The 25003-nt window shown below is 34.0% G+C and overlaps 1 protein-coding gene across 2 annotated transcripts in view; it reads right to left on the reverse strand.

Annotated features, from left to right (window-relative positions):
- Agbl1 (AGBL carboxypeptidase 1) overlaps positions 1–25003 on the reverse strand; it is a 705341-nt gene that overhangs the window by 335167 nt on the left and 345171 nt on the right. For both annotated transcript variants that reach the window (XM_071607355.1, XM_027922002.2), the window contains exon 18: positions 17259–17390. In XM_071607355.1, coding sequence (XP_071463456.1) covers positions 17259–17390 — 132 coding nt within the window. The remainder of the gene's footprint in view (positions 1–17258; positions 17391–25003) is intronic.

Raw genomic sequence — 25003 nt, forward strand, 5'->3', positions numbered from 1 at the left:
GAGAGTTTCTATTATGTATGGATTTTGGATTTTTTTAAATGCTTCTTCTGCACAAGATCAGTTGATTTTTCTTCTTTAGTCTGTTGATAAGATGAATTCTATAAATTGATTTTGAAATGCTGATCCAGCCATGCATATCTGGGATAAATCCTAATTATATACTATATATAATTCTTTTTACTATATTATTGGATTTGATTTGCTAACATTTCTTCTGGAATGTGCATCTATGTTCAGAAAATGATACTGATCTGTTGATTTCTTCTAATGTCTTTGTCTGGCTTCAGCATTAGGTTAATGTTGATCTAATAGAAATATTTAGTCTTGTAAAATGATTTTAAAAATATTCCCTCAGTTTCCACCTTCTGAAAGAGACTATGAAGAATTTGTATAATTTCTTCCTTTAACATTTTGTAAAATTTACCAGTGAACCCATCTGGGCCTAGTGATGTTTATGAAGGTTACTAATTATTATTTATTGATTCTATTTCTGTAATATATAGGCCATTTCAAATTATCTATTATTTTTGTATGAGCTTAGGTAGTTTGTGTCTTTCAAGGAATTGGTGTATTTAATATAGGTTATAAAATTTGCAGCATTCCATGAATTATGAAATTATTATCCATTTAGTATCCACAGGATCTGTAGTTATGTCCCACTTCTCAATTTTTGTATTAATAATTTGTGCCTGCTCTCTTTTTTTGTTTCCCTAGATAGCCTGGCTACAGATTTAATGCTCTTATCAATTTTTCAAAGAACCAGCTTTTGATTTCCTATTTTTAAATCTCTTTTATTTATACTTTAGTATTTTGACAAATAATATATATAGTTTTGATCTATCTAATATTTTACCTCTTTCCTTTCATTTACTTTGAATTTTAATTTTTTATTACTAGTTTCTTAAGGTAGAAGCATGGATGATTGATTTTAGAATTTTCCTTTTTTAATAAATAAATTCAATGTTACAAATTGCCCTCTAAGCACAGATTTTATTGCATTCCACAAATTTGATTAGTAGCAGTTTCATTTTCATTTAGTTAAAAATATTTTCTAATTTCTCTTGAGATTTCTTCATTGATCCATGTGTTATTTAGAAGTGTGTTCTTTAATTTCCACACATTTGGGAATTAAACCTTTCTGTTAACCTTTCTACTGATTTCTAGTTCAATTCCATTGTGTCTGAGAACAGATATTATATGATTTCTATTCTTTTAAGGTATTATTTACTAGCCCACAATTTGTTCTGTCTTGGTGAGTGTTTGATATAAGCTTCAGGAGAATATGTATTCTGGTGTTCTTGGAAGAGTCTATAGTTGCCAATTACATCCAATTGATTTATGGTGTTGTTGAATTCAATTATGTTCTTAAAGTGATTGTCTTTCATTTCAGATACCAGGGTTTTGAAGTCTCAGCTATAACTGTAGATTTATTTATTTCTGTTCGCATTTCTTTGTCTCGTGTATTTTGAAGTTATTAGGCACATACATGCTAAGAACTGTTATACCTTCTTGAAGGAATGACACCTTTATTATTGTTCAATGCCATTCTTTATCCATAACTTTCCTTGCTTTGAAGTTTGATGTGTTTGAAATTAATTAGAACTATTTTTGCTTATATATCTTTCTCTGCCCATTTACTTTTAATCTAATGTGTCTTTATATTTAGAGTGGGTTTCTTCCAGACAACTTGCAGTTGGTTCTTCTTTTTTGGTCCCTCTTTACAACCTCCAATTTTCAGTTGTGCATGTACACCATTGGCATTCAAAGTGACTGTTGCTATAGTTGGGTTAATGTCTACCATATTTGTTACTATTTTCTACCTGTTTTTTGTTGTTTGTTCTGATTTTAGTTTTCCACTCTTTTCTGCTCTTTCTGGTTTAAATTGAACATTGATATCATTCAATTTTCTCTCCCTTATTCACATATAAGCTCTTTCACTTTCTTTTGGTTGACCTAAAGTTTGGAATTTCAAATAAAAGAGTACCACTTCATAGACAGTCTGAGTACCTGTTTACTATTAAGTGGTCTTAATTCTCCTTCTTGTTTTCTTGCTTTCATTCATTTCTCATATATATACAAGAATATGTGTGCATGCATGGATGATCAAATATATTGTTTCTATTATTATTTTGAACAAAATGCTATCTGTTAGATCAAGAATAAGAAAAAAAATCAAGTTTTCATTTTACTGTCTCTATTCTTCCTTCAATACTCTTCTTTTTCATTGTAGAATCAAGGTTCTGACCTATATTATTTTCCTTGTCTCCAAAGGTCTGTTCTTAACACTTCTTGCGAGACAGGTCTACAGGCAACAAATTCATTCAGTGTTTATTGAGAAAGTCCTTATTTCTTCTTCACTTTTGAAGTATAATTTCACAGGGTCCAGAGATCTAGGTTGGTGGTATTTTCTTTCTCAACACTTTAAATGTTTTGCTATACTCTCTTCTTGTTTGCAAAGTTTCTAAGGAGGTCAAATCTAATTCTTATCTTTTGTTCTCTCTAGAATAAGGCATTTTCCCCCTTCAGTATTTTTTCTATACTCTCAATTTTCTGTAATTTGAAAATGATATGCCTAAGTGTAGGCCTTTCTGCATTTGTCTTTCTGGTGTTCACTGAGCTTCCTGGATCTGTAGTTTGGTGTCTGACATAAACCTGTTGTTGTTAGCTAATACACACTCTGTTCAAAAAAACCACACTTTCAAATTAATTACATGTATCTTGAGGAGTTTAACTAGTTATGAACCTTTCATTATACAGGTGACTTAGCAGGAAAATTTTGAGTATTTCTCTTACATTTCCACAACTATAGTTTATACATTCATTAAATAATAGACTCCCAACTTGGCATTTATATTAAATTTTAATTCTATCATCTCATTATTCTTTTGGTTTCACATATGTAAATCTATGACAGAGAAAAGAAAGCAGAGATAGATATTCCATACAGGAAGTTGTTTTGTTTTGTTAATGAATAGGAAACAGATGAACTCTTCAGCAGTGTAACATCCCACAGGGATGTAAAGAAGTTTACATAAGATGCAATATGGTCCAATGTGTAATAGACATCCAAATATTATAATATTATTTATAATTACTATAAATATGTCCCAAGAAAAGCCTCCTTCTCTTCTGGCTTTTTCTCAAGGTAGAGCTGGGAATATACATTGAAGACTTTATTCAAGAGCAGAAAGATTCTACTGCAATCCAGAACGCTGGCTAGACACTAAATATCAGGCATTGTAGCACACCCACTAAAGGAAGGCAGGGAAGAGCCACATAGACCTGAACTAAGAACATTCCAGTTCCACCATGTACTTGCTGTGCAACTTCAGATAAGCTACTCAGCCTCTCTGAGTCTTAGGCCCTTCATCTGTAAAATGGGAGAATGAACATCTCCTTGTTAGAGTTGTTACAAGGAATAAATGAGATAATATAAATAAAAGGCATGGTATAGGAGCTGACATTTGGCACAGTCTAAACACAGACTTGCAGGGATTTATGACTAGTACAGAATTTGCCTCCAGGATGGGTCTTCCATTTCTTTGTAGATATCGAATCCCATTTCTCTATAAGCATTAGAGTCAGGGGCAACCTTAACCAATGAGGGTGTGTTCAATAATTTTTATTTTAAGGTATATTTTAGAAGCACGAGCTATATTTTATTTTTCCAAGCTATATTTTAATTCATTTGACTTCTGCCAACTCTTCCCAAACATTCCCTGGTTTCCAAAATTCAAAGAATATGGAATTCTCTCAAAGAGAACTCAGAAGCTAGCACTTAGCTTAGAGCTCACATCCAAGTAGAACCCCTCTTCTCTACCAGAATGATGCAAGCTCCCTATGATCAGCCTATAGAACTCAAATGTCTTCTTTCTTCTGGATTAAGCATGTGACAAAGAGGAGATAGTATAGCACTTAGAGCACTGGGTAATTATTATTATTGTACTGTTTAAAGTGCAGTTTGCCGATGAGTGAAGATTGAAAAAGAAAAGTAATGCTGCCCAAATATAAATATTCACCCTTCCAAAATTAGGAAACATTTAAATCATCTCTTCACATTGCATAGATCTCCTCTTTAACTTAGACATCTCATTGTTTTCCAAGCTCCAAACAAGAATATATTCTTTCTTTTAACATCTATTTAATTCTAAATTACAGTCATTTGACTCATTGCTCTGCTTCTCTCCAAGATGGCACACAAATACAAAATCTCCGAGGTCAGATTCTATTATAGTTTGGATGTGAGGTGTTCCCCAAAAGCTCATGTGTGATACAGTGTAATAAGGTTTAGAGAAGAAATGATTGGGTTATTAAAGCCTGAACCCAATCAGTGAACTAATCCCCTGGGGAGATTAACTGAGTGGTACTTGAAGGTGAATAAGGTGTGGCTGGAGGAGGTGGGCCATTGTGGATATGCCTTTAAGGTATATAGTTTGTATCTAGTAAGTGCAGTGAGTCTCCCTGTGCTTTCTGATCATCATCAGGTGAGCTGCTTACCTCTGCCACACTTTTCTGCCATGATGTTCAGCCTCACCTCAAGCCCCTAGTAATGGGACTGTCCTTCTAGGGACTGAGATCTCTGGAACTGTGAGCCTCTAAGTAAACTTTTCTTCCTGTACAATTGTTCTGTTCAGGTCTTTTAGTAACAGCAGCAAAAAAAAAAAAAAAAAAAAAAGCTGATTTAAACAGATTCTAAACGTGTGAACCTGTGTTCCTGCTAACTACATAACCTGGGACACCTTACTTAATCTCTGTGATGCTGTTCCTTGATGTAGGAAATGGGATGTTAGTAAAAGTATTTATTAACTCAAAAAATGTTTGTTAAACATCTTCTATACAACACAGTATTCTAGAATATGAGGTAGCTGTAAAGAGTAAACATAGTAAAATATTAAATTAGTGCACATAGAGTGCTTAGCATAGCACTTTGCACACACTAGGCATGGTGTATCAATGATAATTATTATCTCTGCAATGTCTCAAAATTGGAATTTTCCATAGAGGACAAAGACCAGGAAATGTCACCAAAATAGGATATTTCCAAGCAGTGGTGCACAAGACCCAAGTTCGATTCATTTCTTCTTAATTCACTATTATCCACAACTGGCAATCCAATTGTTTCAAGGCTCTAGTCTTAATTATTACAGAATTTATGTCCTTCTACTTCTTCAGATTTTTCTTGAAATCAAACTTGAATTAAAATTTTTCTCCTGTTGTTTTTCTTCACATATTCATCATATTTACCCCTCAAAAATATGTCTGTTGAAGCCAGGTAAGCACCAACTAAGAGTTAATGAGTCCTTTCTGTGTTATCATATTTCTGCTCCTACACTTATTCTATATTTTACATTCCTGATTATCTCCCCCTCTCCACACCTAATGTGTGTGTGTGTGTGTGTGTGTGTGTGTGTGTGTGTGTGTGTGTGTTGCTGATATTGAACCTAGGGTCTTGTGCATGTGAGGCAAGCACTCTACCGACTGAGCTATATCCCTAGCCCTACAACTAATATTTTTTACAAGTAGAAACCCATGTTTCACTCAACTTTGTTATCCAAATACCTACCACAGTGCCTGGAAACTGGCATATGATCAATAAATGTCTGGAAGTATACATCAGCCTTTTATTATAGTAAGTATACAGTTGAATGACTTTTAGATATTTTGCAACTATCCCTACATTTCAGCTTTAGCACATTTTTCTGTCTCAAAGGTTGTTGGTGTTTTCCATGCTCATTTATAGTCAATCCCTGCCCTCCTTGATTTCTGAGTTTAAGACCATAGTTTTACTTCTTTCAAAAATTTTATATAAATTGAATAATACTATTGTTTCCTTTTATTTATTTATTTGGTACTAGGGATTGAACTCAGGGGCACTCGACCACTGAGCCACATCCCCAGCCCTATTTTGTATTTTATTTAGAGACAGGGTCTCACTGCATAGTTTAGCCCCTCACTTTTGCTGAGGCTGGCTTTGAACTCACAATCCTCCTGCCTCAGCCTCCCAAGCCACTGGGATTACAGGCGTGCTCCACCACACCTTGCTACTATTTTTTTTTTTTCTGACTACTTTCACTTTGTAGGTATTTTTGAAGTTCACTCATGTTCCATGTGTCAGTTGTTTGAAACTTTAATTCTATTTCAGTTGCATGAATATATTGTCCTTTACTGTTCACAAGTTGGTGTGTGGATATGGCTTGTTTTCTATGTAGGGATGCTATGCATAAAGTTGCTAGAGCATTTGTGTACAAGACTTTGCTTATTTTCTCTTGGACATAAACATAGGCAAGAAATTGTTGGGTGGTAGTTTAAAAATATGAAGAAATTTTTTAAATATGAAGAAATTTTTAAAAAGGGTTTTCCAAAGTGGCCATTTAACATTTCCTCTGTCTTTGAAATTTGGTGGTTCCTGTCTTTTTTACTCTGATCATTCTAGTGATGGTGTAGTGCTATCCTGTTGTGATTTTAATTTGGAATTACTAATGAAACAATAATGAATATCATTCATATTAGCCAATTATACATTAACTTAGTTTAATTGTACAATCACTCCTTTGGCTCATTTTTATAAATGGATTATTGTATTTTAACTATTGAATTACCCCAAAAAATTCTTTATATATTCTAGATACAAGTCCTTTATCAAATGAATAATTTACAAATACTTTCCCAGACTAAAGTTTGTCTTTCCAATTTCTTAACAATGTCTTTTGAGAGCAAAATACTTTAAATTCAATAAAGCCCAACTTATCTACTTTTTCTTCTGTATATTATACTTTGGGTGTTTTGTCTAAGGTAGCTTTGATTAGAGAACACAAAAATACAAAGATTTTCTAGTAGTTAGTATTCTTTAAGTTTTATAGCTTGGTTCTTACATTTAGGTCTATAATCTATTTTAACTTATATTTTGTATATGATGTGAGGCCAGTATCTAAATTTGTATTTTTCCATGCGGCTAACCAGTTGTCCCACCACTATTTACTGGGTAAACTATATTTCTCCCATTGAATTGCCTTGGCATGTTTGTCAAAGACCAGTTGACTACAATGTGTGAGTGTGCTGTAGCTCTGTCTGTTCTGTTCCATTGATCTATATGTCTGTCTTTATGCCAATACTACAGTTTCATGATTACTGTAGCTTTTCAGTAAGTTATGAAATATAAACTAAATCCTCAAATATCAATCTTCTCTTTCAAAATTGCTTTAGCAATTGCAGTTCCTTTGCATTTCCATATAAATTTTAAGATTAATCTGTCAATATCAACAAAAGAGGGACATTTCATACTGCTTAAGAGAACCACACATCAACAAGACATAACAGTTATAAATAGATATGCCTCAAACAATGGAGCATCTATGTTCATCAACAAACTCTTCTCAAGTTCAAGAGTCAAATAGATTACAATATAATAATTCTGAGTGATTTTAACACACCTCTTTCACCACTAGATAGATCTTCCAAACAAAAGCTTAACAAAGAAACTAAAGAACTCAATAATACAATCAATAAATAGACATAACTGACATATATAGAATATATTATCCATCAATGAGTGAATACAATTTCTTCTCAGCAGCACATGGATCCTTCTCTAAAATAGACCATATATTATGCCACAGAGCAATGCTTAGTAAATACAAAAAAGTAGAGATACTACCCTGCATTCTATCAGTCCACAATGGAATACAATTAGAAATCAATGATAAAATAAAAAAATAAAATCTACTCCAATACCTGGAAACTAAAAAATATGCTATTGAATGAACAATGGGTTGCAAAAGATATCAAAGAGGAGATTAAACAATTCTTAGAGGTAAATGAGAAAACTGATACAACACATTGAAATCTCTGGGACACTATGAAAGCCATTCTAAGAGGAAAGTACATTACATGGAGTACATTCCTTCAAAGAAGAAAAAGTCAACAAATAAATGACCTAACATTATATCTTAAAGCCCTAGAAAAAGAACAAATCAACCCCCAAAGCAGTAGAAGACAGGAAATAATTAAAACCAGAGCTGAAATCAATGAAATTGAAACAAAAGAAACAATTGAAAATATGGACAAAAAAAGTTAGTGTTTTGAAAAAAATAAATAAAATAGACAGGCCCTTATCCATGCTAATGAATAAAAGGAGAGAGAAAGCTCAAATTACTAACATACATGATGAAAAAGGAAATATCACAACAGACACTACATAAATACAGAAGATAATTAGAAATTATTTTGAAAATTTGTACTCAAATAAAATAGAAAATATTGAAGGTATCAACAAATTTCTAGAGGCATATGATATGTCCAAACTAAATCAGGATGATATACACAATTTAAACAGATCAGTTTCAAGCAGGAAAATAGAAGACACCATCAGAAGCCTACCAACCAAGAAAAGTCCAGGACCAGATGAATACACAGCTGAGTTCTACAAGACCTTTAAAGAAGAACTAACACCAATACTCCTCAAACTATTTCATGAAATAGAAAAAGAGGAAACACTTCCAAACACATTCTATCAGGCCAATATCACCCTGATTGCAAAACCAAAGATATATCAAAAAAAGAAAACTTCAGACCAATATCTCTAATGAACATAGATGCAAAAATTCTCAATAAAATCTGGCAAATCGAATACAAAAACATATCAAAAAGATCATGCCCCACGATCAAGTGGGATTAATCCCATGGATGCAAGTTTGATTTAACATAAGGAAATCAAGAAATGTAATTCATCCCACCAATAGACTTAAAGAATCATATGATCATTTTAATAAATGCAGAAAAAGCATTCAAAAAATACAGCACCCTTTCATGTTCAAAACACTAGAAAAACTATAGCTATCAGGAACATACCCCCAACATTGTAAAAGTTATATATGCTAAGCCCAGGCCAACATCATTCTAAATGGAGAAAAATTGAAGGCATTCCCTCTAAAAACTGGAACAAGACAGGGATGCCCTCTTTCACCACTTCTGTTTAACATAAGTCTTGAAACTCTAGACAGAATAATTAGACAGATGAAAAAATTCAAGGGATATGGATAGGAAAAGAATTCAAATTATCACTATTTGCTGACAGTATGATTCTTTACTTAGAAGACCCAAAAATTCCACCAGAAAACTTCTAGAACTAGTAAGTGAATTCAGCAAAGTAGCAGGATATAAAATCAACACTGATATATCAAAGGCATTTCAGTACATCAGTGACAAATCCTCAGAAAGAGAAAGTAGGAAAACTGCCCCATTTACAATAGCCTCAAAAAATTAAATAAAATACTTGGGAATGAACTTAATGATAAGAGGTAAAAGACCTCTACAATGAAAACTGCAGAATGCTAAAGAAAGAAATTAAAGAAGACCTTAGAAGATGGAAAGATCTACCTTGTAATTGGATAGACCAGAATTAATATTGTAAAAATGACCAAAAGCACTATACAGATTCAATGCAATCCCAATCAAAATCCAAATGACTCATATAAATAGAAAAAGCAGTCATGAAATTCATCTGGAAAAACAAGAGACCCAGAATAGACAAAGCAATCTTTATCAAGAAAAGTGAAGCTGGTGGCATCCTATTCCAGACCTAAAACTATACTACAGAGCAATAGTAACAAAAACAGCATGGTATTGGCACCAAAATAGAACTGTAGACCAATGGTACAGAATAGAGGACACAAAGACAAACCCACATAAATACAGTTATCTCATATTATTGGACACAAGATAGCCTCTTCAACAAATGGTACTGGGAAAACTGGAAATCTACATGTAATAAACTGAAATTAAACCTCTACCTCTCACTATGCACAAAACTCAACTCAAAGTGGATCAAGGACCTAGAATTAAACCAGAGACCTTACACCTAATGGAAGAAAAAGTAGGCCCAAATCTCTATCATGTCAGATTAGGCCCCAATTTTCTTAATAAGACTCCTATAGTATAAGAATTAAAACTAAGAATCAATAAATGGGATGGATTCAAATTAGAAAGCTTCTTCTTAGCAAAAGAAATAATCAGTGAGGTGAATAGAAAGCCTACAGAATGGGAACAAATCTTTACCACAAGGACATCAGAGCACTAATCTCTAGGATATATAAAGCACTCAAAAATTTTAACACCAAAAAAAAAACCAAATAACTCAATCAATAAATGGGCAAAGGAACTGAACAGATACTTCTCAGAAGTGGACATACAATCAATCAAGAAATATATGAAAAAATGTTCAACATCTCTAGCAATTAGAGAAATGCAAATCAAAACTACTTTAAGATTTTATCTCACTCCAGTCAGAATGGGAGCTATCAAGAATACAAACAACAATAAGTGTTGGCGAAGATGTGGGGAAAAGCACACTCATACATTTCTGGTGGGTCTGCAAATTGGTGCAGCCAATCTGGAAAGTAGTATGGAGATTCCTTGAAAAATTTGGAATGAAACCACCATTTGACCTAGCTATCCTACTCCTTGGTTTATACCCAAAGGACTTAAAAACATCATACTACAGGGACACAGCCACATCAATGTTTATAACAGTACAATTCACAATAGCTAAACTGTGGAGCGAATGCAAGATGCCCTTCTGTAGATGAATGGATAGGGAACCTTTTGTATATACACAATGGAATACTACTCAGCATTGAAAGAGAATAACACCATGACATTTGCAGGTAAATGAATGGAGTTATAGAACGTAATGCTTAGTGAAGTAAGCCAATCCCAAAAAACCAAAGGCCGAATGTTTTCTTTGATATGAGGATGCTGACTCATAATGGGAATGGAGGGGTGGAGCATGGGAGGAATAGAGGAACTTAGATAGGACAAAGGGGAAGGAGAGAAAGGGAGAGGGTATAGGAGAACAAAAGTCAGTGGAATGAGTTAGACATCAATTCCCTAAGAACATATATGAAGAAACAAATGGTGTGAAAATACTTTGTATTCAAACAGTGACTTGAAAAATTGTGCTCTGTATATGTAATATGAAATGAATTTCATTTTGCTGTCATATATAAAAAATTAGAAAAATAAATAATTTAATTATTTTTTTTAAAAGTCCTGCCAGAATTTTGATTGATAAGAAATGTACTGAATGTATAGAAGATCTTTGGAAAAACAACCATCTTAAGAATATTGACATTCCTAATCCATTAATTTGGTATTGCTTTCTATTTATTTAGGTCTCTAAATGTTCTCAACAGAGTTTTGCAGTTCTCAGATATAATGCACTTTTCTTTGTTAAATCTATTGCTAACTGTCTTAATAGTTTTGATATGATAACTAATGTATGGGATTTTTTCTTAATCTTCTTTTGGATTATTCACTGTTTTTACATTAAGTAATACTGATTTTTACATCAATCATGTATCTTGCTTTTTTGCTAAATTTGCTCCCTAGTTTCAGTAGTTTATTTTGTAAACTCCGAAACTTTTCTACATAAAATACTATATTTCCTGTAAGTAAAGGTGGTTTTTCTTTTTTTTTATTTTTTTCTAATATGATTTTCTAATATTTTGTTTGCCTTATTGTGCCATCTAGAATTTCTAGTCCAATGCTGAAGAGAAGTAGCAGGAGAAAATGGTCTTATCTTATTCCAGAACTTATGGAGAAAACATCAGGCTTTTACCATTAAATGCGATGATAGCTATCACATTATTTTTCAGATGCTCAGTTTCGAGTTGAAAAAATTCCCTTTCTATTCCTAGTTTGTTATGGGATTTTATTTTAAATGAATGTTCAGTTATATCAGATGTTTTTTCTGCATATATTGAGATAATGATGTGGGTTTTTGCCACTTGTTTAAGTACCAGGAATACAAGAGTATTTGACTTTTAATTTTATACTAATCTTGTATTCATGAGATATAACTCACTTCATCACAGTGAAGAATAAATTTTACATGCTGCTGGGTTTGATCTGTTAATATTTTGTAGAGAACTTTTGCATAGGTGTTTGTAAGAGATATTATGGTGTAGCCTTCTTTTCTTATGATGTCTTTTTCTGGTTTTGGTATCAGGGTAACAGAGGCCTCATAAAATGAGTTGACAAGTGTTTCTTCTCTATTTTCTGAAAGAATAACTTTTTACAATTAAAAATTATTTCTTAAGTGTTTCATAAATTTTGCCAACAAAGCCATTTAGGCCTAGGATTTCATTTGAGGACAGAATAATTACTAATTCACTTTATTCCCTTAAAATAGCTTCTCCAATTCTCTGACTTCTTGAGTCAATTTTGGTAGTTTATGTCATGTAAAGAATTTACCCACCTGTTGGCATATAGTTGTTAATAAAATCCTTTTTTATATTGATGTTCTGTATGATACCCCTTCTCTCATTCTTAATTTTTGTAGTTTGTGTTGTCTTTCTTTCCTTAGTCATTTTTGCTAAAGTGTTATCATCTTGTTAATCACTTTAAAAAGCAAAACTATGACTATGGTTTTTCTATTGTTTGAATTATTTTTGTTTCATCAATTTTAATTTTGGTCTTTACTTTTTTTTCTTTCTTATGCTTACCTAGGATTTTAATTGCTCTTATTTTTCTTGATTATAAATGTGAAAGCTAAGATTACAGATTTTAGATCTTTCTATCTTTCTAATATAAGCATTCAAAGCTATACATTTTAGATGCATGCCACAAAATTGATATATTGTTTTTACTTTTATTTAGTTCAAGATATTTTCTAATTTTCCTTCATATTTCCTATTTGTCCAATGACTTAATTTAAAGCAAGCTGTTCAATTTCCATATATCCAGTGATATCCCATATTTCTTACTAAAATTGATTTAAAATTTAATTATGTTGTGGCTGGTGAAAATATTTTATGTTTTCATTTTTTAAAGACCTATCAACATTTGTGTTGTAGCCTATAATAGGGTATATCCTGGAGAGTTCTTGATGTGGATTCAAAAATAATATGTCTTCTTTTGTTTTGAGGAAAAGTATTATGCATGTAATGAGTTAGGTCAAGTATTCTCTAGAATTACTAATTTTCTGTTTAGTCAGTCTATCACTTATTGAGAGACTAATATTAATATATCCAGTCATTTTTACTGAATTTTTAACATATATTTTTAATTCTATTTTTGTTTTGTGTATTTGGGAGTAATATGTACACAGAGATTGATAATTATCATGTTAGTCTGATGAACTACTCCTTTCAGTATTATCAATTGCCACTCTTATCCCTAGGAATATTTCTTTTTTTAAGTCTATTTTGTATTATATCAATATAACTACTTCATTTTTGTTATGGTTATACTTTAGGTATCTTTTTCTCATCCTTTATTTTTTTTTTTTTTACTTTTTTTGTGTTATGAAACAAAAGCATGTCTCTCTGGTTGGGGTTGTACTGGGTTTGATTCTCAGCACCACAAAAAAATAATAAATAAATAAAATAAAGATCCATTGACAACTAAAAAAATATTAAAAATAAAAAAGTATTTCTCCCACAGATAGCATAGAAAACTAAATTTTATTTTTAATAAATCTTAAAGCCTCTGCCTTTTGAAAAAAAATGTTTTAGCATTTATATTTAATGTAATTGTTTATATATTTCTGAACTTATATCTGCAATTTTGCTACTTATTTTATGTATATATCTATTTATTATTATTATTATTATTATTTTGCTTTTCCAATATGGCCTTCTTCTTTAGCCATTATTTCCTCAAATATTTTTCTAGGTATATTTCACTCTTTTACTATCTCCTGTTGCATGTTGATTGCTATGTTTGATGTTTTCTTATAAGTTTATAAGACTCTTTCCTTTAATTTAATCTTTTTTCCCCTCTGTTTTTTGAGTTGAATAAATTTAGATAGACCATCACATTTACTGATTCATTATCCTGGTATCTGCTAATGATTCTATCCAGCAAATTTTCATGTTTGTTATAGGACTTTCCTTCCCTTTTTGTTTCTAATTATCTATTCCTTCTATGTTGAACCATTATCACCATATTTTTTATTAACCTTGGAATAGTTTTCTTTAATATTTTTATATACTTTAATAGTTATATTGAAATTGTTTCTGAGAAATTCAACATCATGGCCCATACAAGTCAATTTCTACCAAAAGCACTCTTTCCTGAGTATAGATCACCCACTCTTCATTCTTTATCAGTGTTGTAATTTTTTATTGAAAAATGGGACATTATATATTATATTTAATAGCACCTCTGGACTCTATTTTACTTTTCTAAATGTTATTTAAAATTGTTTTCACTTTTCTGAATTTATCTGCAGAAGCTTTGTCCTTTTCCTCTTCTAAAGTGAATGTCACTGATGTCTCCTCATGCTTTTTTAAATATTTAATTTTTTATCTTGTTATCTATGTCTGCTAAGCCGATTGATTAGCCAATGATTTTGACAGAAGTTGTACTCAAACATCTTAAGCCCATAAAATATCCTTCTTTGTTGCTTGATTTGTATTTAGATTGGGAGAACTTTCAAAGTTTGTGGTCAGTTCTCAAGTTACTTTGGATTTTCTATTTCCTGTGCTTTCTTGGGTCTCCCCTGCACAGACACACATTTTCTTATATGGATGTACAGAGATCTTACATTAGCTTTCTATGGCTCTCTCACTTCAAAAATCTTACCTATGAATTTCTGGAACTCTCTCTCTCTCTCCCCCCCCCCCCCCGTGTGTGTGTGTGTGTGTGTGTGTGTCCATACTTGCATTGCTAAAACTGCATTTTTTAATGATTAAACAAAGAGGGTCAAGAGCAGCCCCAATCCAGAAAGTCACAGACTTCTGCTGCTCTTAAATGAAACTCCAGCAAATTTCAAGAACAAATGTTTCTCTTTTTTTTCTCAGCTCTTGGTTAATTTCTAGAATCTTAAAATGGTTGATTTTGGCAAATTTGTCATTTGTTCTATATGTGTGTTTTATAGAGAGAACTTGCTGACCTACTTATACCAACATAACTAGAAGTAGCTCCATTAAGATAATTAATAAAATTGGATAAATGTTGTAGAGTAAATGTAAAATATAATGGAATATATATAGTATATAATTGTCTCTCCAATACTTATGCTTAAAGACAAGAAACATGTTTAGAATTGTTGCATTTTAGATGTCAATGTAGAAAGCCTCTAGGGCTATTGACTCCGGCAAGTGTCATTACTGTAACATTACATTAACATCTTACACAAACATTCTTCCCTGGGTCTAAGTTTCCTCATCAATAAAATGAGTCCTTGTGATTCTGAAAAGATCCATTTGCAAACAGACACACATACAAAGAAACATGTTACGCAAATCACCACAATCCAGGTTGTTATTTATAGATCAGTGATGTCAGATTGTCAGTGATGGAAGGAGCTACGTATTCAGGACCCAAAAAACAAGATAGTTTAGGTTGAAAGTAAGGGTGGGGCCAAAACCTTACTCACCTGACTTCTTCCACATATCTAATAGTATCTCATGAATCAACTTCAAAGAACTCTAGAGCATCAATGGAATTAATTTAATAAATTACTTTTAAACTTTGACCCTCTCATTTGACAAGGGAGAAAACTGAGACTCAGGCAGCTGTTGCACTCCAATTAATAGAGCATATTAGTGTTCAGATGGACTAGTCTTCCTTCTTTCCTTCTTCCCTTTCATCCTTCCTTTCTTTCATACTGGAAATTTGAACCTAGTGATGGTTTAAAACGGAGCTATACTTCCAGCCCTTTTTACATTTTGTTTTGAGATGGGGTCCAAGTTGCCCTGGTTGGCCTCCAATTTTCAGCCCTCCTGACTCAGCCTTCTCAGTTGCTGGGATAACAGACATGTGCCACCATGCTCAGAAGGATAAGTCTTTCAAATAGCATTGCTATTAAATACTACTGTGTTTATCCTCAAGGGCAGAGGTTATGGCATATCCACCTGTCATGTTATGCCTCACACATTGCCTGACACCATACTACGCCTCAGAGTATTCATCAAGTTTATTAATTAAGTAGCATGATCCATTTACTGAAATTGAAGTACAGAGGCTAATAATCCATACTGTAATTGACAATGATACCTAGCCTCTGCCCCATTCCATGTCAGCTTTTTACAGGAGATATCTTAAGTTTCTATTTCTTCAAATCATCCATGAACACCGTTACGTTCTCTTGGAAAAGGAGTGGTAAGGGACATACTGACTATATTTCAGATTATACTGTTAGGAGGTTTTGTTATTGTTGTTGTTCAAAGCAAACTATGCCTAAGAGAAATTTTTGTGCAGGTTGTCATGAGCTGCTCAAATAAATATTTTGATTTTCTAAACCAGTTTCCTAGGTAAGAATAAGTAGTTAAGCTTCTTGTCACTCTGGTCGAGTCTTAGACCAAAGAGGCCATTGCAGATAAACTGTTGATCCTGCAATAATAGCCCTGGGATAACTGTACTGATCATCAGCAGCCAATTTCTGATGGGCATAGGTAAAGAAGGGGAGAAGAAATCCAAGGAACAGGGAAAGTATTTCCAGATGAAGAATAGTTTGGTGGACTTTTACCATTTTTAAGACAGCTAATAATTTTGAGTATGAAGCTGTTTCATACACAGTAAATTGCAATATTCAGAACAGATTTAGAAGCAGTAACCACCACCCTAATTTTCTTCCTTTTCAACATAAATTTGAAACAAAGGCCAGTTTTATTTTGCTCAGTTAACAATGGCTTGTTTTCTTTATCCTGATAATAAAAAGCCCTCCCTTATTTACTCCTCCTTAACTTCCTAGTTGGTTCAGGTTTAACAGTGAAGCTCTAAACACTGGAACCTGATAAAATAGAATTAGTTTCAATGGATTACTGCTCTGCTTGTTATAGAATGCTCATATAGAGAGATGTTGATGGTTTAAGTCCTTTAATTTATTTAGCCCTTCATACTTATTTAAGGTCCTTTGTATGCAATATCATTGTGTTCCTTCCATAATCTATGTAATACAGGCAGTATTTTTATTATCTTCATTTTACAGATGACAGAATGGTAGTTCAGAGAGGTAATGTTAATGACTCATAGTCACACAGTTAATAATTGTAAAGTCAGATATTAAAATTAAGCTTCCTGTCTCTAATTATCATGACCTTTATTGCACATCATGTCATAGAACACAGAGGCAAAGCAACCAAATAGTAAGCCATTATTCAACACAAGATTCCCACCTTCTTGTATTACTACCTCATCATTAAAGAAACCAAAATGATTGTTTAGAAACAAACAAAAAAAAATGGGTGGTACACAGGTCACAAAGGTAAGACTGGTCATAAAGTATGTTTTGTCATTTTTCCCCAGTGACTCACCCTGTAGCTGACATCCTCCAAGAGAGTAGATGCACTCACGGTGCAGCCTGCTTGCCACAGGGTCTCCTTGACACTGCAACCATACAGGAACACGTTCTTCTTTTGGGAATGGCCATGGAAATCACAGAAGACCTGCAGCAGCCAAAGGAGAAAATAAATCCAGGCCAGGTTCTCTGGTTTCTTAAAAGTTCAAATGTCACCTTGCTCAGGTAGTTACTGTTTACTCAGCAGAAGAGCCATGTGGGGATCCCTGGTGACTTTGGCAAGAGTTACACTGATGGAGTTATCAGGGAAGAATGTAGATTGCAGGGATTTTAGGAATGTGAGGAAATGGAAGTCATGAATTTTGCTTCTGAGAAATTTCCCTGTGACTGTGAGGAGACAGGGTCAGAGCTCGAAGAGAAAATAGGAACAAGGGCATCTTAAAATATATATGAGAGTTTTAAATAATTTAAAAAGTCAATAGGAGAGATCCATTTTTAAAACAAGGATTAAATATACACAAAGAGAAGTTAATAAATCACTCTTTTTCTCTAGGTTCTGGTGTAGTGTGGAATGACCACTAAGACTCAATGGCTTTCCAAACAAAGGTTTATTTTTTATTCATGTTACAGATCAGCTGTGACACTGCTCTGCATGACTTCATTCTAGGATATAAGCTAAAGGAGAAGCCCTAATTTGGGACATGCTATTTTTGTGGTAGAGTGAACAAAAATGTCAAAGTTAGAATCATGCAATGGTTGTTAAAGCTTTTACTGAACATCATCTCTGCTCACATTCCATCAATCAAAGTCACTCTTGTCATCAAAGCCAACCTTATCATCTTATAGGAGAAATAATTTCTCCTATACAGTAAGAAAAATAATAAAATTTAGAAAGATGACCATAAATTATTTCCAGGTCTGCATACATGTGTACCTTGACAATAAACTGTGCTCCATTACCACTAAGAGCTATATGGCATATTTTGGCCAATAATAATGATGCAAGCAGAAGATTATAAAGCACTTGCACTTGGGTTAATTTTCCTGATGTTGCTGGGAACCCTGCAACAATGCCATGTGAACAAGCCCTGGCTAGCCTGCTGGAGTATGAGAGACATGCTGTCAACATCCACATTTTCCTACCTGATATCAAGCCAACAGCAGACAAGGAAATGAATCCACCTTAGAGTATCCAGCCTCAGGGAAATTATCAAGTTTACCTGGATGACTCTCACTTAGAATCATTAAAAATAATGCATAGATTTTGTTTCAGCCACTAAATTCTGGGGTGGTTTATTAAGCAAAAAAAGCAAAGTGCTATGATCATTTTTTGTTTTAGTCTAACTATATATGCTCCCCTCCATCCTACAGATAAATGCTCTCATTTCCTCCCCAAGGAAGATACACTGAATGTTCCACCATATCACAGTAAGTGACTTTCAGTACAAGATCTCATTTCAGTCTTTATATTCCAAACATAACTTCTGATCCCTAAACAATAAAGTCAAATCTTGTGCTTTCCAAACACCTACACACATGGTTGAATAATGAAACAATATCCCCAATAAACACTCATGTTTGGAGGGACTAAATTGGACAGACAGGGCAGTTTATTGTCCAAAACAATTGTGCAGTGCTTCCAGGCAGATTTGGGACGTGCCTAGATCTGCAGGCAGGGCTGGCTAGTTAAGAACTGATTCTGCTCCTATCAGCAGCTCACCAGTATTTTTTTCTCTATAGATCTTTACTCTACCCTTGAGATCTGCTTAGTTTTCCATTTTCCTTCTTAGCCACACATGAAAAAGTTACCGAAGAATACAGCCCCTTTTGAGTTCAAGCACTGAGCTTTTCTGATTCCTGATGTGGAAAAGTTTGAGGGTCCAAAGATCATTTTGGTTTCAAAAAGCCACAGTCTCTTTGAATCAATGCACTTGGAAAGAACTAAGAAATAAAACACATGAAGGCAAAATAGTTTCCCTTCATTATTGGTTTTAATTTCTTTAAAACATAATGGATGGTCTAAAGCAGAATGGCAACAATGCAGAGAATGGTCATAGCCTATGAAAAATAAATGTATTAAAATAAATAGCAGAAAATATAAAGTGGATATATACTGCTACAGAGTCTTTATAGTATACATGAAGCAGTATATTATCTGAAGGTAGACTCTGTTTAATTAAAGATGGATATTATAAACAATAGAGTGAACAATAAAATGTTTTTAAAGAACATAAGTACTAGTTCACGCATAGATAAATTTGATTAATAAAAATTCTCAAGTAATACAAGAGAAATTGTAATAGACAATGCTAAAAATAAATTAAACATATAAAAATAGCTAGCAAAATTATAAATCCCAGTTTCAACATATCACATGTTTCATTTAATGTTAATGGTCAAAATGTACTAATTAAAAGGCAAAGAATGTCCGATTGGATACAGAAGCAATATCAAACATATTCCATCTATGGGAAATCCATCTTAAATGTAAGATTAATGGATGAGTTAAAAGTAAAAATATATACTATGCAAACAATGAACAAAAGAAAGTTGGAATAGCTATATTAATTATCAGTGAAAGTAGATGCTTGAACAAGAAATTTTATCTGGGATAAAGGGGGTTGTGAAAATTTATGTATTAATCTTATCTTTGATGGTTAAGTGCTACCACTTGGCCTCTTTTACTCAGAGATTCCATACTGTATATGAAAATCAAAGATCTTTTCTTAGCCAGGCACAGTGGTGCACACCTGTTATCCCAGCGGCTCAGGAGGCTGAAGCACGAGGAGCACGAGGTAAAAGCCAGCCTCAGCAAAAGCAAGGTGCTAAGCAACTCAGTGAGACTCCTGCCTCTAAATAAAATACAAAATAGGGCTGGGGATGTGGCTTAGTGTCCAAGCACCCCTGAGCTCAATCCCTGGTACCCAAAAAGACCTCGCCTCAAAGGTAGCATCCCTCTGGCCTTCAAAGATAACTACAGTTTTTCATGGATGGAGATGCTCTGCTCACTTGTGTATTTTCACTATCTTGGTAGACAGAGTTATTTTCCAAGCCCTCTGAAAGAAGAAAGGTGGGTGGGCAGGTCTTACAATATAAACTCAGTACCTATCACCAGCTCCCTAAAACTTTGGTTGCCTGCTCCCATTATGCCAGGGAGCTCTAGGATCTCAACCTGACTGATTGTAGGCTACTGTCAAGCACAATATTCAGTCAAGCAACAAATTGAGCTGTTAGATCCACCACTAGCTGTTCAAGTTGACAGATTAACTCTAAATTGTGTATTCATACCGATGAAGGCAGTCAATATCCAGCAGTCTGTTCTGCCCTTGTTAGTAAAGTACCCTTAGAATCCATTTGTACATACGTTGCCATGTTTCTGATGATGTGTTTTCAAAAGCTTATAATTCTTTTGGTATGCAAGTTATTTCCTCCTAGGTCATAGGGAGTACTTATTTATAGTTTTATGCTGATATTGGGCCCTAGTTAATTAACTCAGAGCAGTAAAGTAGGGTAGGTATGATAGGTCTTAAAAGAAATATTTTCTATCAAGGCATCTGCCTCAGGTGAGGTCATCTCAGGATTTTTCAGGAAAGGGAATACTCTCCCCTTTTGCCATTTCCACTGATTAATGAAGCTTTCATAATATTCTAGTCTGGACTCTAGAGCAATGGGTCTCAAACAGTAATAAGCAACCGGGAGCCTGGAAGCATTGTTAAAGCAGATCACTGAACTAAGCACTACCCCAGCAATTCTGTGATTCAAGTAAATCTGAGGCAAGCCCAAGAATCCACATTTCTAACAGGTTCCCAAGTGATGTTGATAGCCCTGGTCTCAGAACCATCCTTTGAAAACTCCTGGTCTACAGGAACCAATAAAATAATTTGAGGTTTAATCCTCTACCATCCTGAAATTTCTACCAACCTTTATTTCTTATACCTCAGTTCCTCTTTGTGCATAAATACCCAACATTCTTAAGAAAAGTATGCAAACAAATTCAGATTGTGTCTTAGCAACAGATTTCTCAATAAAGCTGAAGTTTTGCCGACTTGGTGACAGGCATGCTTTAAATGCTGAATTCAACTGGGAAAAAAAAAAAGAGCTTTTATTTATTTGTTTATTTATTTATTTATTTTCAGATCCTTACAGACTCGGAAAGCTAAGGTAAATGACAAATTATAGACCTATTCACCTGGGGAATGAGCACTGCTAAGCCCTACGAGTTCTAGTGGCCTCTGAGGGTGCAGAATGAAGGAGAAGGAGAATTGTTCTGTTTGTTGCTCCAATGACATCCCTAAAAATAAATGCCTGTTAATTATAAGAAACATGTGTTCCTCCAAATTGCAGGGGGCAATTACAAGACAAATTATCACGTTATTCCAGTTGAGGAAGCTATTTCTTTTCTACTGGAAGGTAAAATACTGATATGTTCTTCCAGTAAATTTCTGCATCAGGATAATAGAAAATGTGCCTGGTAAGGGCTCTCTAATATCTACAGGTTAATCAATAGTCCCAACTTGTTTACTTGTCAATTAATTCAACTAATATTCCCTGTGAGCTGCTATATGGCAGGAGAAATTAAGGTTTTAATATAACACAATCCTCCCTCCATAGCAACAATAATGATAATTAATTTATTGAAGATTTATAAACTTCCAGATGTTGTGCTTAAAACCTAAGAAAAATATAACCTAGTAATTATGCAATAGTAAAAACTTCAATGGTGGATGTTATATAAATTGTTTTACATGTAATAATATAGATTATACTGTGATGAAGTAGATGTCCCCATTTTGTAGTTAAGAACAACAAATTTTAGATAAAATAATAACTCTCCCAAGCTTGCACTGCTATCAAGTGTGCTATTAAGTTTTTGAACTTCAATTTGCCCTAATTCAGAGGCAGTGTTTTAAAATATTTTTCTGTATCGCCTCATCCAAGAGCTTTGTTGGGATGATCCAGCAAAGCCAGCAGATGGTTGTATGTAAAGCACTGGAGAGCTAACATAGAGATAAGCATGGGCATCTCTGGGAGTCCAATTAAGGACATGTTGCACACATCTGAGGGGCAGTGTTCACACTGCACATCAAATGAATGGCATCCCAAAGGCATATGCTGTCCTGGTCCTGGGATTGATAAGGGTGTTATACCAAAGATGAATATTACCAAGTAAATGGAAAATGGGGTAAATGAGCTATGCATTTGAGGAACTGCAATAATTCAAGATACAGAGCATACAATAAAAGAAGATAGGCTCTTAAGTATATAAGTAGTAGGCAGACCATTAATACACTGGTATGCCATTCTGTAGGTGCTGAAGAAGACTTTGAGCAAGGAGGAGAAAAACTCAGATCATTAGATCAGGAGTGTTAGGAATGAACTGGAGGGACTGAGGCCGGACAAGAGATGGCAAAAGCCTTGCTTAAGGTAGTAGAGAAAATATGTACAGAAAGGACATTTTATGAGAGCGAAGAGTAAAATTTACAGGGTTTGGAGACTGGATGGATTAGAGGCTAAGGAGGAAGAGGTTATGAATGATACCTGGACTTCAGGATTAAATGAATAGGCAAAGATCATGCTTTTCCCCAGGCAAGGACATAGTAATAGATGCAAATTTAAATGTGTTTTGTAGCTTAATTTGGTTTTGTTTGAGCAGGAGTACTTAGCTTCTGATCCATGGCTAAACTGATTCCCTTTTCTGTGTCTCACTTTATTCATCAGCCAAGTATATGGTTGGATTGTATTATAGTTTTGAAACCAAGCTCTTATACATCTTCCTAAGACCTTTTTATGGAATTCCTCTCTGAGCTAAATTGCAAGGTTAATTTAATTCATGCAAACATGAGTTCCGTCATTTCTTACTCAGCCAAGAATGTGATCAGGACCACATCATATGGTCTTCATCCTTCATCCTTCATTCTTTCTCTGCCTCCATTGATCTCATTCTGAATCTTCTGCAACTTAATTTAGCCCCTTGTTCAAGAGGTTACTCCATCCTATTTCAAACGACTCCCTCACTGGTCTTCTGCTCCCCATGGCTCACCTATCCCTGATTGTGTTTACTGCTCTGCTTTGCCAGCTCTGCACTGCTGTGCTTTCCATTCCTGACATCTGGGTCTCGTTCCTCTTGCCCAGCAGCAAGACCACTACATTATTTATACCATTGCCATGGGAAAATGAAGGAAAGGCTGGAGCTGAGAGGAGACAAATTCCTGAGAATATGGTGGCAACCCAAAAAAGCAACACTTTCAATTAAACCAAAACAAGGCTTATTAAAAAGCCCTGAAGATTCCACTTGTGCACAATACTGTGCAGACAGCATTCGGTCCAAGTTTCTGAATGGGGTAAACATCTCTTTGAGAGAATGATATTGGTGACATGTTCAATTACCTTCCAAGAGCCCAGTTTACAAGATTCTATTTCCCAGTTATTTTGTCAACTGCCACATAGTTGTCCCTAGGTATCTGCAAGGTATGGGTTCCAGGACTCCCAATGGATACCAAAATCCATGAATACTCAAGTTCCTTATATAAAATAGCACAGTATTTGCATATAACCTATAAATATTCTCTTGAATATTTTAAATCATTTCTAGATTACTTTTAATATCTAAATACAATGTAAATACTTCATAAATATACATTATACTACATATTGAATTGTTTAGGGAATGATGATAAGAAAAAATCTATACATGTTCAGTACAGATGCAATTTTTCTTCTGAATATTTTCAACCCACAGTTGGTTGAATCTGTGGATGTGAAACACAGGGATATAGAGAGCCAATTTTACTCTCACCTTGGTAAATGTTTCATCTGAGTTATTAGCAACATCTAGTCATAGGTGAGGTTAACCACAAGAGACACATGTAGAGTTTATGCTTACAAGCACCTGAAAGGGGGTTTAATGATCTATTCCGTTTTCCCCCAAAAGAGTCTTTCACTTAAATTGGGCCATGTAGACCAAAGTTCTAACATAGTCTTAGAAAAGAATATTATATTTTTAAATTAAATATTATACTTTTATATTAAACTCAGCAGAGTGAGCCAATAATTAGTTTATGAGACTGCTCACAGTAAAAACCTTGATTATATACTATAAAATGGTAGAGGAGGTTTTCCGCCGTCCTGGGTTTGTATATTATAATGTCCTTCTTTCCAAAATATTTCAATTACATTGAAAAAGCTCATGTAAACTAATACAAAAAACATAGTCTAACAGGTGGCTTTGCTTTATATCTAAAACTCTCTGGTAAGTCATAATAATTTTAACACTTGCTATTTATTTAGATGTCCATGATGTGCCAGCACCATGCTAAGATTTTACACACATCTATAATTTGCTAATTAAAAGTCTTGAAAGGAAAATACTATGCAAGTTTTTCAGCTGACATTCAACCTCTTCTAATGTTAAAGGAAGTTAAGCAACTTACCCTTGACTGCTCATTCAAAAGAGACATGTTAAATCTCAAACTCTGATCATTTGGGGTTCAAAAATTTCCCAAAATAAAATATTGGCTCCACAATAAAGAGCTATATTTCAAGTTATCAATAAAATTAAGAGTGAACTGCTGGCTTGGCCTGAGTAGCTGTTCTGCTCTCCATCTCTGCCTGGCCAGACATCTATGAGAAGAAAGCTCAACACTCTAGAGGGCAATGTACATTGAGCCGCTGGCAGGTACCACAAGAGTGAAAAGAGTTTCTTTTCCCCATTTACAGACATTGAAGCTGAGAAGTAGCAGCCTGGATGCCACCAGTAGACAT

Source organism: Marmota flaviventris, chromosome 2 (assembly GCF_047511675.1).
Source record: "Marmota flaviventris isolate mMarFla1 chromosome 2, mMarFla1.hap1, whole genome shotgun sequence".
Lineage (NCBI taxonomy): Eukaryota > Metazoa > Chordata > Mammalia > Rodentia > Sciuridae > Marmota > Marmota flaviventris.